Below are 14,653 nucleotides of genomic sequence, written 5' to 3' on the forward strand. Positions count from 1 at the left end.
AAGTTTACAAGTTGAGACACGTTTGCTGACATTTTTAGAGATGGAGGTGGCCATGAAGGTTCATTTTTTCGGTGGTTAATGTGAGTTAATATATTCTCCTTCGCGATTTTATATGTCTGAGGAAAAGGTTAATACTCTCAGTGGTCTCATCTTGTCTCTTTGTCACCATGCCTTTGCATTTCATGTATTATGTGACCGGCTTGTGACTCAGCTTGTGGCTGAACTGTTAACTTTGGTGGCTTCAAAGCGTCGACCATAGCGTCCATGTTACTGTTGCCTAGCCAGCTACGCAGCTTCCAGTGTAGAAACCACAGGCTCACAGACCGTCACAGAACTTTACACTTCAGTTTCTGTCCAGATGAGTAAAACAAAATGCAACATCTTAATTAGACAACTCTGAAGGTGCTGGTAGGCGGATTTTATTCCTTGTGGACACAGCCACGCAAGCTGCTGCCCTGTGTTTCCAGTTTTTATGCTAAGCTGAGCTAAGTAGCTGCTAGCTAACTACATAAAAATGGTAGCCATTTGCTCATTGCAATCTCTGTAGGAACGCAGATACGTCTATTTCCCAAAATGTCTTTTAAAGCCTAAGTGTGGCCTCAGGGAATATTTCATTACAGTGGAAACAGATGACTTTTAAAGTTTCCCAACTAGCGTTTCAAAATAGTTTTCTTGTTGGCACTGCTGTCACAAATACAACTGAATCATTTTCTGTTTTCCTACAAGCCTAGCAACTACCTCAGTTTCCAGAGTTACATCTGTTGTTCCACTGTCCACTATTTCCACTACTGGGGATGGTCACTGCAAAGAATTTACATTGATACTCTATTGTTACTGGGGTTAGGTACCAAAAGCTACCGGGGAAAACAAAAGTGCTATTATCTTTGTGTTTTTGTGTCGCAGCCTGCTTGATACACCTCTTTAGTGCTGTAAATTGAGCCCTCATTTCCTCCAGAGATCAAACCCGGTGTAAGGCAGAATTGCAGAGAGAAAGCGAGGCTTATAGGGAACCAATCTGGATGCCAGTGGTGTCATTATGCTTTAACCATAACATTGTGAAATCAACATTCACTTTATCATGATTAGTTAAAGCAAAAACCATGTCTATTGCAGCTTTAAATAATTCAGGTGATGACTTAATCTTACCATCCGAGGTCACACTCAGCTGATCAATAAACTATTGTAGCAGACAGAGGAACAAAATCAACAGGCATCAGCTGGTTTAATTGCTGTGTTGCCTTTGTGAACATCTCTAAGGACTTTATTTTAGAGCAACAAAAAATGGAGAGTAAAATGTGTGTGCTGAACACCAAGATTTGTTGGGAGCTTTCATACAGTAGGAAATTGCAAATGATACTTTGCCTGTGAGACATCATCTGCCATGGCCTATCACTCTGCATTGCCATGTTGCCTGCCAGCTGTTTCATCACGCCTCATTTGCTCGCGGCATTTTCACTCCGGCAGAAGCAGCATTTGCTGAAGCTTCAGAGGGGAACAATCACGGATACCGTCTACCCGATGTTACATTACCAGGCAGAGGATCTGGAAAGCCCTGCGGTGACACCAAACCTCGAGCCTGGCTGCTAAAACTGCTGGCAACTTTCTGTGTTGTCCTCCACTGCCCATCTACTGACAAGCAATCAACAGTAAGCCAGTAGATGAGGGGTGACAGCAGGGCTGGTGGGCACCCATCCTTGACCTGAGTATGAATGGCTGACAAAACCACAGGAGCCACTTATTTGGCTTTTGAGAAAAGGGCACGAGTTGGGAGGTAGACAAAACAAGCCCCCTCTATTGAACACATGTCAGCGCTGCAGATTCAGCCACCACTCAGCTGGCTGCAGACAGAGAGCATTGTTAAGGGGAAGAGTGATCAGAGTTCCAGCTCTTTCTCGGAAGTCATTTCCAGGACATTTCTGACAACTAGAGCTGGAATGACGGACGGGATCACCACAGAGACAAATGTGTTTCTGTCTGAAGAAGTTTTCTTTAAAAACTGTAATAGCCAGTTGTTAGTCTTACACGAAAAAGTCTTACACGAAAAAGTCTTACAGAATGCATTAGACTGGAAAGACAAGAGCATACCATTAATCAATTAGTCCACTGATGGAAAATTGGCTGTTATTTCTTGTAGGTGTGTAATTGTTAATCAAAGATTGCCATGTTTTAGGTTCTCAAATGTGAGAATTAGCAGCTTCAATATCGTTCGGTTTTGGCCTGCTGGTCGCACAAATCAAGCAATCTGAAGACATAATCTTCAGCTTTGGGAAATTATTCAGTCATTTTACACAATTTGATGACATTTTATAGACCAAACAATTCATTCATTAATTGAAAGAATCAGCAGGGCATTTTAATAGCTGATTGATCAAGGCTGAGGCCCTGCTTCAGATCCAACTCTGGGCTGTTGTTGATGATGTCATTCCCCTTCTCTTCCCCCTTAATTCCTATCTGCTTCTATACTGTCTGTAGTACACATATATAGTATACTATATATTAAAACATCAGAAGACTCACACTACTGCAAAAAAAAAAAAAGCATGAACAAAAACCATATGCTTAAATGCGCTGCCAGATGTTGCATGAGCAAAGATCAATTAACTGATTTCAGCACAAGAAAACTAAATGATGAAGTTCTGAATGGTTTTGCGGGAATTACCATTTTCCTCAAGGTTTTTTCCAGGACTGAAAGATTAATTGAAATATTTCTGGTTGTCCAGAACATGAAAGAACTGCGGGTTCTCTCTTGTTTCTGTTTCATTAAAAACTTGAAGTAAAAGACGGAGAATATGGTAATAATACAGTAGATGGGTAGTTGGATTGTGACTGTGCCCTGTCTTATAGGGGCCCCCCGATACACTGCCTGTAGCTGTCTTTTGGCGCACAGCTGCAATCAAAACTGTCCGTATAAATTCAGGTGATCTTTTGAAATTCTGTTCCGATTAAAGACTTCATTATCAAGGACAATGTGGGGGAGAATTTGTATGCCTCAGCACGGTGTAGTTTCATCTGAGTTGGGAGAGAGAGAAATCTCTGCACACACACACACACACACACACACATACACACACATCTCTGATAAAGTGTAAGGATGAACTGGATAGTGGTTTGGTCACAGGAACATTGCTCATGCTAATTAGAGGGCTAGAGGGCTATCCATCTAGTTGGAGCAGGGGAGAAAAATCTCAGCGCCGGGGGAGGACCTAGCAATGGCACTTTGTGTAGAGATTAAATAAGGTTTGCAGTGCTTTATATGTAAAATGCCTCCCTAACCTGCATGCAGTCTGTGAAAGGAAGTGGACTGAAAAGTTTTTTAAAGTAAAGGGATGACATCATTTTAAAGGACTTACTCAAAGCAGTTTCAGCTGGTATGTTGACACTGCTTGCTGGCAAAGGCAAGGTTTACAAAGTAGAAGATGAAAGATGGAAGCAGAAGTTACTTCAGTCAGGTGCCAATGTAAGATATTACTGACTGCCACTATTTCAATTTGACAAATAAGAAACATGAGAGTGTTTGCCTCGGCCACCCACATCTGATACCGCATTGTTGAGACTGACAAATGAGAAAACATGACCTGATTGAAATTCTGGGAAGAAGCAGTCGCACGCACGGAAATGAAGATTCAAGATTTTGTGTGTCTTTGTCTGCACAAAGGACAGCCTGACGACAAATGATAGCGCCATCACCATAAAGGTCACGCAGAAAGGCTATACTGAAAGTTGAGCAATGGTGTACTATTTATCTTTATCCTTTAGAGGATGGGAGAAAATCCCCAACATCCTCGCTGTGTCTGTCTAGTCTCTTCTTTTATGTAAATGTTTCATGTTTCCATCACTTGAGTATGTCTGGTTTGAACAAAGTTCTTTAGGTTTGTGCCAAAATATGCCAGAACAAATGGGGACCAACACACAGTGATAGTGTGAATATTCAAAGCAATCCCTAAATGCTTCTGTGTTTAAATTTCACACGACCTCTAAATTCATCTTGCAGACACACGCAGCTCATTATCAGCCCAACTGTGCAGGTACGATAAAGGCAAATCTCTTGCAGATATCAGTGACACTGGGACTAAATTCACTTCCTTTCATAACAGCCAGCACCAACCGAATCAGACTTATGCTTGTTTGGATTTAAAAGGAAAAGGATAAGGAATCAATGGCTGCGGTTGCCAAAGTGTGATTATGGTGGCAAAAACATAACCTAAGAATATAACTCGGAATACAGTCAGCCCTCCTGTGTGATAACAGCAGGGGAAGATATTAAAAACCATGTCAGAGCTAAAGATGGACTTACCACAACAACCTTGGCCCGGAAACCCATGACGTCCCTCCAGGCGTAGCAGAGAGTGTGCGGCAGGTAGAGGACAAAGTAGATGAGGCCGCCGCACGCCGCTGCTAAGTTGGCCTTAGAGAAGAAGACGCTAATGAAGAAGCACTGAGTGATGGTGGCCAGGCAGAACACCAGCAGGAAGACAAAGATCACTGAGGGGTCGCTGTATTGCAGCACTTTGCCGTACTGTGTCAGGAAGACAGGAGAGAAACAGAAATGTGAATTTTATGTCCAAAAAGTTTGAGTTTCGGGAGAGGCGGCTTTCTTGTAGATAATGCATCATGGAAATGAAGAGATTTAGAAAATGTGATTATTAAAGCTGATTTTTAAAACCCAGTAGGCAGAGTGAAAGAGTTTTCAGAGGGGTTAAAATACTTGGTGTTATCAATAATTGTAATACACTTGAACATTTTCCCAGTTGCCTCATATTCTATTACATAATCTGAAAGTCATTGAATATGTCACTCTTTCACTCTGCCAGTTTGAAGGAGGACCCTTCTCTAATTTTGGTGAGCTACTCATGAATCCATCCCCTCTCCCACATTTACACCGTGATGTCTTCTCCAAGCCTGATTCAAAGAGGCACTTGAACTGTTAGGATAATGGTGCTATTGTAATGGATGCAATTATGATGAAAAAAACTTATAGAGGACACTGCAGCATGGAGCTGTATGAATGTTCATTATAGCAACTCCAAATTTGCAAAGACTAAATGAACTGAAGTACAACTGTGCTAGCGTCAAGTACAATTATCTAATTTTACTGGTTACCACATGATTCTCTTCAGATTAACATCTTCATTATTTTAAACAAAACTCTCATTACTACATGAGACATGCTAGCCAAAACCCTCCAAAAGTAGCGTTGGGTCCTCCTTGAATCATTGTTAAATCATTTTGTAATCACCTTCAGTACAAGAGCAAGGCTGAGAGCGCTGATGGCCAGCGGCAGCACACTGGACACTGCCCAGCTCAGCCAATAGATGGCAGGTCTCAGACCCATGATCCTCACGGTCTCCTTAAGCCTCGCCTCTTTCTCTGCGACGATGCCTTTGATGATCATGGCCACAGAGTAGATCCAGGCTAAAGTCAAGTATAAAGGGAGGGAGCGTGCCAGAGACCGGAGGAACCTGAGGGTTGGCACAGTCGGACCAGACAAGACAATGACCCTATTTACATCTGGTATTATCAATTCATCTGTATCTGGATACCTTATTTGGATGATGTGTCTAATTACTGACGTTTATCTTTACATTGATATGTATCAGCATTTCTGTTATCACAATCCTGCCAGCATTATGATTGGATCTCAATCCTTTGCCAAAGACAAGGTCATCTGCAGCTTTTGCTCGGCCTTTCTTGAAGTAGCCATAAAAGGCAAAATTCGTTGACTTCTAAACTTGTTGGGTTGGTATTTTTTATTAAAGGGGGACCTATCATGCTTGTTTTCAGGTTCATATTTGTATTTTGAGTTTCTACTAGAATTTTACATGCTTTGCCGGTCAAAAACCTGTTTATTTTCCTCTACTGTCTCTGCTGGAACAACTGTATTCACACTTGGTCTGAAAAGATTAATGTGACAGATGTGACAGAAAGTAAAGAAAAGCATAGTAGGTCCCCTCTAAGCTGGTATTAACTGATCAATTAGGCATTTGGGGGCAAAAAAACAACCTGTACAGAAAACTTTCATAAACTTGCTCTGCTTTGGTTTTTGCTACTCCTGAGGGAAACATCAGGCTTCTTTAGCTGCTAAATCCTTCATTATATCCACCAGCTAGTTGAGAACTTCCTACTCACTGCTGTGTGGTGCTTATAAGGTAGCGTACAATAGGTTTTTAGAGCTTTCTTGCTGTAAACAACTTCCTGCTGCTGCAGACACTGCTGATGAGAGCGGTGAGACTGAACCTTGCAGTAAAGCTGTGGGCCATAAACCCAAATAATGAGCTGAAAGATGCTTAAATGCTTTGCAGAGCTGAGAGACGGGTGATAATTCTATGTGGGCTCATCATTATGAGCAAGCCTTTTTACATGCACATGGTCACTTGATTCATTGTTATGATAAAAATATTGATTATAACTGCTTTAAGAGTGTGGCCCGACTGTGCCGACTGCATTTACACCTGGCTGAGATCCTATCACGCTGCAATCAATAAGCATTCTGACTGCAATGCGCTCTGCATGCATTTTCACCTTCATTATCACGCTTTTTTTTCCTTCTTTCTTTACCAGAGGAGATATTCAGATACAGATTTCTAGTACAGGGAAGTGTATCAGCAATACAGACTTCTCATTGCAGTGGTGATGAAACAGGCACTTGTACGTGCCAGATTGTCAAACGTTCTCAAAATGCAAGTTTAATACAGGCACGACCGATTGTCAGTGGTGGAAGAAACACTCAACGCAACACAATAACAGTAAATGTGGTAATTTCACAATATAAATTTACAAGTACAAGTCCTGCTTTTAAAACTTCACTTCTATGGAAGCACAATCGGCAAAATGTCCCCAAGTTATCAGTAATAATAAGGAATGCTGCTTACATGCTTAATAAACTTATAATATAACATATATATATAACATTTTATCGTATACTATAACTAACTATTGCTGTCAAATTAAAGTTGAACTCTAAAATGTTTTACATGTAGCATGGTATCAAAGTTTTTAAGTAAAGTACAAGCACTTTAAAGTGGACTTTAGCACCAAGGTAAATGCAATCTTCCTCTATTTCACATCTCTGGATCAATAATTTCTAATTTTATTAATTTATTTTCATCCTGTGTGCATGAGTGATTGATGAGATGTCAATAACCGTCTACCAACTGTGACGGTGGTCTCTGACACTCTCATTTGCATTCCTTTCTCAGTGCTCAGTGTTGTCGTGCACAACAAATTAATCAAATTTTAATGACCGAGTGCAAACATGACAAAGCATTTGGAAGGTGGTCTCATGGCGTCAAAACAAGGACATACTGTTTGGGAGAGGAAACGTGTATTGATCATCATTGATCGGTGTTAGTTTTCACAGAAAGGGGAAAAAAAACCCACCTTGATTCAGCTGGTCGGAGACCGGAGCCAAGTGAGGGGAGCAGTGCAAATATATCAGTCCGGATGCCAAATAATAAATGCATTAGCTCCTCCATAATGGAAGAGAAAACAAGTGTAAAATGACAGAGGACTCAGGTGCAGATGACAAAACTGGTTGTTGTCACACCTAATCCAGATACAGCCTTATGATAATTACCATTTGATTTGCTATTATTATTAATGTGCTGAAAATGGCTGTGAAATTATCATTTAGAATGGGCCTGTGATCTGAATACACATCGTGTTTGCGGCTGCTCCTCCAAGGCACTCAACTAACTCAATTTATTGTTATTAATGTTTACAAATTGTTGATAGCTTGCAAACACATTAGGCTGATGGGAAATTACATTTCACCCAGCTGTTCAAATATCAGTTTTTATTTACCAGCCGCATTTCCCCAATTAAACTGCAAAAATTGATTAGGCTGATCTAAAATAACCATCCTTTCTTTGATTTCATTACCGACGCCTACAAAACAAGGAGTTGTTGAAGGATGTGCTCGATCTAAAGGAGAGCAGTAATAATGCTGCTACATCATATGTCACCTATGGCACAAAGGGTCTCCATTTTGTGATAACTGCGCTCTGTGCATCTTTCCCCATCGATCCTTAAGCAGGATCGTTCCGTCAGATAAGCAAGTCCATTACATCCCCTCCAAATCATTGATTCAACAGAGGGATCTGTCTATTAACAACTAAAAAACACATTCACAACCCTTTAAGATATTTTCTGTATGCAGACATTTTCTCAATAAGAAAAACACACACACACATGCACCTCTATTCTGGGAGTAACACCAACTCCGTTCTGCATTTTGTTCCAAAGTTTTTCCCCGTGATTGATGATGTTAGACCCATTAGATGATTGTACTTGCAGTGCATTATACATCATGAGCGTGATGATGCTGAGATAAGCTTTGGTTGTCTTTAGTATTGTTCTTTCATGCTGTTCCAACCTCTCCTATGTACATTATGCATGAGCTCAAAGGCCGGGGAAAATTCCGAGATAATAAATCTAAACACGGTGCTTTGACGAGTCGTCTCAATTTACTTCTGAGGGGTTAACTTTTGTGTTAGTCAGCACAGGGAAAAAAACAAGCCTTATATTAATCATGTTTGGCTGAATTTTGTTTCACATAACCCAATTTATCTTACTATTTCATTCAAATCAGAGCTGTGTGTATTAAAAAATATGAACTCCAGGGCTGCAAAAGGTAGTTTAGTCCGCACACCAGAGCTCCTCTTCGGTTAAACCACTATTCCTCCTACTTACGGTTATTACCCTGCAAATTCTATTTGACATAATGTAACATAGTGCACAATGTCCCAGTGGCCAAATATAATAAATTTTCATTGCAATCATGGAAATATACAGTACCAATCATTCATCTCTCAAATTACATAACAGAGGCATTCCTTACATATGAGGCACAGAAGCAGAGGTGATGCAATTACAGGAAATATAGGGCCAATGCTGCTGCCGTGATTTTAATTTGACTAAATTGCAGTTTTGGTTGCATGCTCGATTACTAAGACTGAGGAGGAATCATTTGGATTTGGAGAATCACTGATAATGATTTGATTCTGAGATCATTAATATGTAATGATTGAGAACAACAGAAATACCAAAACACAAAGCACAAAACAATTCTCTGAAGTGTACGACTTGTGAGAGCAGCAAATTATTTGGCTGACTGCTTTTGGTAAGATGCTTGTTTTCTTGGTTCTTTTGCATTTGATGAGCTGTACTGTAATCTTTATCATGTTTATTAATTTGGTTTTGGCTGAAATTAATTTTTAGGTAGAGCTATCTCTTAAATGAAGATGCAGCCACACTGATGACACGAAACAACTTTAATGCAATACAAGTAGCTGCAATTTTTCATGGATGTTCAAGATGTCACTGAAAAGTAGTTACATGTATCATATTCATACTGTGTGCTTTGTGTTTTGATACTTTCCACTGAGCGACACTTTTCTACTGACCTTAACCATGATACTTATGAGCGCACAGGGAACTGCGAGCAGGACAATGTTCTCTGTGAACCTTGCGCCCCAAAGAGCGCCGTTTTGAATGCCAACAGCACGCAGCACCTCCTTGAGCCGGAGTTCCTTCTCCAGCACAAGGCCTTTGATGGTCATGCACACGGTGTACATGAAGGCCAATACCAGGAACATGGGGAGGATGCCTCCGATACTCTGGATGAAGCTGGTTATGAAAGAAAGCAGTCAAAAACATCAAAAGTGTTCACTGATAAAGGGAGCGAGTGTATATAGGCGAGGCTGTCTTTGTTATGGAGTACATATTGCCAGATGAGTGCTAGTGTGCTTTCAGCCAGCTGCACATGCCCCATGAGTACATATTGTATGTATACACTCTATATAGATGCTAGGTACTCAGCGAACAAGTGCCTTGTAACTTACTGTACAATGACAAGGGATGTGCATCATGAAGACCTAATCAAAACGTGGCACACTGAATAAGACACTGTGGTAGCAAAAGAACTCTGTGTGGATTGCCTGGATTTTCACTGTTTAATCCGACACCTGTTGGGAGAGTTTGCTAAATGAGCGCACCTCTCTTCATCTTATGATTGTACAAAAACACAGCAATAACTACACTGATAGTTGGTAATATCTGGAGCTGAAAAGATGCATCAGTTAGTCCATCAACAGAAAACTGAACTGCAACTATTTCGGTAACTTTTAATTAAATTCAAGTTATTCTTCAAGCCTCATTCAAAGCATTAATTTTCTTTGTCTTATGCTGGCCTTAGACTTAACTTTTCAAGAGATGGCACAAATTTCAAATGTTGGAATAACGTTTGGTGTAAGGTGGTCAAAACTCCCACTGTCTCCTAAAAAAAGCGCAGCTAACAAATGGGGGCAGGTAGAAAGATAAGGTAACAAAATCTTAAGTGTAAAGTTTGTACGCAAATGCAGTTTCTCTCTATATATAGGACACCTTTTATCTTGTGTTTCTAGAGTTATAGGTTTTTGGTGTAATATTTTCCACAAGGAGCAGGATGGGAAAGAACCTCAAAAGGAATCTAGTTTAAGTCTCAATTGTGATCCTGAAAGAAGCCCAGTCTCTGCAAAATCTTGGAGTGTGTGACTAAAAACTCAAACTGTCTTTAGATGTGAGCTGGTGTCAGACATAAGTCTATTCAAAGTCTTCTAATGTATGGTAGGCATTATGTGATAATAAAATGAAGATCTTTGGCTTTTGGACTGTGGGTCAAACAAAACTGGCAACGTGCCGACATCACCTCGAGCTTTGGGAGAGCGTTATGAGCATTTTTCAAATTTTTACGACATTTGAAAGACACAAGAATAACTGATAACAAAGATATTGTCCTCAATGATACCTAACAAAAGCAGAATCAGCTTTTTACATACATGCTTAATTTTAAAGGTTGCCTTTTTGCGATCTCAATTTGTACTTGTTCTGGTTGAGTAAAAGGAAATGGAAACTATTTTGCAGATACTGAAAGTGTTATCAGCATGAGGGACAATCAGGACGATCTGTTGTATTCATGGACTCAATGCCACTGAGGCATTTTTATTTTCACACTGAGCTAACCTTCATAAACCCGGTGCATCAGCTCAATCAAACCATTTAGTGCTGCACTTCATGCCAGAGATGATGTATGATTTGATGCCGTTACAACACAATAAGGCGATATTAAACTGGCTTCATAATGCCACCAAAATGCCATGTCAATATCTTCTCCTCTGCCAATATAACAAAGTGCTTCCTTTGCTTTATTAGACAGCAAAGGAGAGATATCAAATAGATTTTGACAAAGTAAAGATTTCAAATATCACTTATGCTTGCACTCTATAAATACTGGTGATATAATGCAAGCAAAGCACTGCTCAGCATCGAAGTACAGACGAAGTGGATACGCACTTATTGGCAGAATGATCCTCTTTGACGCTAGTTAACAAAACAATTGATCAAAGCAAACTTCCAGCACGTTTTCATAAAGTTAATTTCTACTTTAAATCTGTGCAAGTTATTTTTAAAAGTCTTTTTGAATCCCTGCCAAGTGAGAACAGTTCACTCACACATCTATTTTCTCTAATTGCTAGTTAGTCCCGTGCTTTTTATCAGGAGGTGATCTTAAATCTTTCCAATTCTTTCCAAAAAGTTTCTCCCAAACAAGTTTTTTAATTACTTAATTGCAACAGATTTCACTGAAGTGAAGAACTTAAATTTGCACCAAGTTAACAGGAAGCACACACAGCATTTTAACAAGGACATTTATTTTTAAGTTTCAGTCCGTGCAAAATAATGTTTAGAATGAAGTTTGTCACTAAATCAACTGATTATGAAAGTATTGGACAGTCTTGCAAACACATCAAAGAGATTAAGTTAGTTCCACTGAGACCTGAGAGGAAGTTCAGTTATATGAGAACTTGAATGAGAGAGAGATGGGCTTGTTTTTCGAGGACACTTCCCCTGCCCTCGTGGGGTGGATCACTTTCAAACGAGGCCTTGATAAGCAGCAACAAAGGATCGGTTGACACAGAGTTTCTAAAAGTTCAGACCCAGAGCGACTACAAACCAATATCTGTTACAAGATTACATAAATAAAACTGCCTCTTTGAGCCTGGAAATTCAAACCTGAGGAGCTTGAAATCAATACACGTCGACAAATAAAGATAACTCATACATTAGCACCTCTTCTGGGGAGGTAAGCAGCCGCAAGTAGCAAAGGCATCAGGTTGAATACTAATTCTGGTATTATCTACTACTGATTCCACCCTAACGTCTTTGTAACAGCTGACAGCCTGCGTGAGTTAACTCCTTCTGTGACTTCTAGCACTGGAGGGGAAGAGATCAGTCATGCACACCGTGTCTGACACTGACAACCTTGCCACCAGATGCTCTTGAATTATACATTTGCTGATCGATCAAGGGTGCTTAAGTAATAGAACTCCCGGCAGGTCTGTGTTATGGGGCTCCAGTTACATTGGCAGCCTGACCTAAATTTAGGGAAGCTAGAAGACTGATTTCTCAGTAAATCGAGAGATAGTAGAGCACAGCCTCCCCAGAGGTTGGCATAAAAAAGCTTCCCATCTCATTTTGAGCAAATATACCGTTGAGTTCCTTGGCTGGAAATGAGCGATTCATTGAAGGGAACAGACTTTATTATTCAATGCGGATTATCTCATTGCTGGTACAAATTATTGCTTAAGGGAAAAATGTGCATGCGGTTATAGCATAAAGGGTACTTAGGAACTCATATGTCATGTTTTGTCTTTTTTTTCTCCGTAGCAGCAAGATCACATCAATAAAACAAGGTATAATTCCATGAACCAACTGTGGAGGAAAGTTTTGAGGAACAGTAAGAGTTTTAAGTTTATTATACGATTTTAAAATTCATATCTCAGCCTTACATTTAGGGGGAAAATGATAAAAGAAATGAACCACTGATAGTGATGCACTGCTTTCATTAGTCCTCACTGAATACTTTGTGAAAAATTGTATAAATATTAATATCCGGATATTAAGAAACTGAAAGCATTATTTGTTCAGAGTTACATCAAATTGGGGTTAAGTTTGAGATTAAAGCACACAGAAAAGTTTTGTCTTATGCCTGGTTCACACTCGATGCAGAGGTGCCCCGATTTATTAATTGTCGTTCAGCTGCCCGTCAGCAGTCGCCTGGCCGTTCACACCAGAAGCACATTTCTCTGGGCTGGTCAGCAAGAGATTCAGCTCTCTGCTATGTTTAAATCACATGTAGAGCTCTGTTTCTGTCTGCTGCTGTGTGTGTTTGTCATGTTTGTCAATTATCATGTTTTAAACATAGCCCTATGGTTTCTAAAGTTCGTGATGACTTTTTCGGCAACTGCAATATACTAAGCTCAAGTTTAAGAATATGAATCCAGCAGCTAGAATAATGAGAATGTCTTTGAATAGCTTCATCCAAACAATTTGAAATACCACTCTGCTTGGAAAAAACATGTAAGTAATACAAAAACACATTTTTACATTAAACACAAATGCACCAGAAGTGTAAGTGCTTGGATGGCAAGAATACGGCGGTATTAGACCTCAAGCTGATGCTACACAGTGGTGCAAGTATCCCAAGAGTCCTAAAACCCAGAAATAAGTTAGCATTTTAGCACTTCCGGTCCCTTTGTCTCAAAGTCAATGTTTTTTTTTTTTTGAATCAGCTTTTGGTTAGATGCTTGAAATAAAGTATAAGAGGCTTTCACCTTTTGTTCTACGACAAAGTACGTTAATAAATACCCTAGTCATAAGTTTTGAAGCTGTTACATGTTTTACAATTTTTATTTTTTTTTTTTTTAAACTAGATATCAAACAAAAGCCAGAGACTGTGTTGTATTAAGTAATTGCGAGCTGTAAATTCACCACTTGAAGCAGAGGAGAGGAAATGATGATCAGGTCACAAAGGATCAAATGAATGAATAAACAAACTCATTAATGCACAGCTCTTTTTGCGCACTAATCAACATGTTGATTGGTTCCACACATTCAGGCTTTGCATTGTGACCATTTAGCATCCGTTTAGCATCTGTTAAATGCAGTATCGGGGCATCCTGGTATTAATATTGGTAAAATAAATCAATATACAGTTTCCTTTTCCAACTATTCTCCTATGTAAGCATGGATAAAAAAAAAATATTCTGAGAGCTACATGTACAGTGTGAGGCCTTTTCAGCCATGGCTACAAAGAGGTCTTTCAACCTGTGAAGAGTCATGCAAGGAATGGTTTCTGATGTTATTACTACTATGAACACTAAAATGGAACATCAACAGCTGATTTAGCTTGTTATGAGCCTCAGATGTCCCAAATATGCTCAACTATTTCACCCACTCTATGAACTAACAGTGCACAAATTAAATAATTAGCCACTGTAGATGGACAAAAGCACATTTCCTCTCACATCCTTGAGCTGAATAGTCCTCATGTCCACTGCGGCTCTATCTTATGTATTGCTGAAAGCAGCCTTAGATCTCACATCAAGCCCATGTGAATGTGAAAGACCTATTGATGGGGAGCACAGCCTCGGTGTCCAAACAAGAGATGCCTCTGATTCAGCGGCGTGCGATGGCGCAGAGGCCGCTGATAAAGAACCAGTTTATGTGCTATTGGGCCCTGCAAGGGTCAAGCTTTATCCTTCACAATCATCTCAGGCCTGCGCATACTGTGAATATGAAGACAGCGGGAGCTAATATAGTCTGGTTATCTAAAGGTCTG

At 39.9% G+C, this 14,653-nt stretch overlaps 1 protein-coding gene across 3 annotated transcripts in view; it reads right to left on the bottom strand.

Annotated features, from left to right (window-relative positions):
- LOC117246311 (phospholipid-transporting ATPase ABCA1) overlaps nucleotides 1–14,653 on the bottom strand; it is a 215,661-nt gene that overhangs the window by 142,600 nt on the left and 58,408 nt on the right. For all 3 annotated transcript variants that reach the window (XM_078164219.1, XM_033610171.2, XM_078164218.1), the window contains exons 15-16: nucleotides 9,402–9,624; nucleotides 4,295–4,516 (exon numbers count right to left, since the gene is read on the bottom strand). In XM_078164219.1, the coding sequence (XP_078020345.1) occupies nucleotides 4,295–4,516; nucleotides 9,402–9,624 (445 nt within the window). The remainder of the gene's footprint in view (nucleotides 1–4,294; nucleotides 4,517–9,401; nucleotides 9,625–14,653) is intronic.

This window comes from Epinephelus lanceolatus, chromosome 22, assembly GCF_041903045.1.
Source record: "Epinephelus lanceolatus isolate andai-2023 chromosome 22, ASM4190304v1, whole genome shotgun sequence".
Classification (NCBI taxonomy): domain Eukaryota; kingdom Metazoa; phylum Chordata; class Actinopteri; order Perciformes; family Serranidae; genus Epinephelus; species Epinephelus lanceolatus.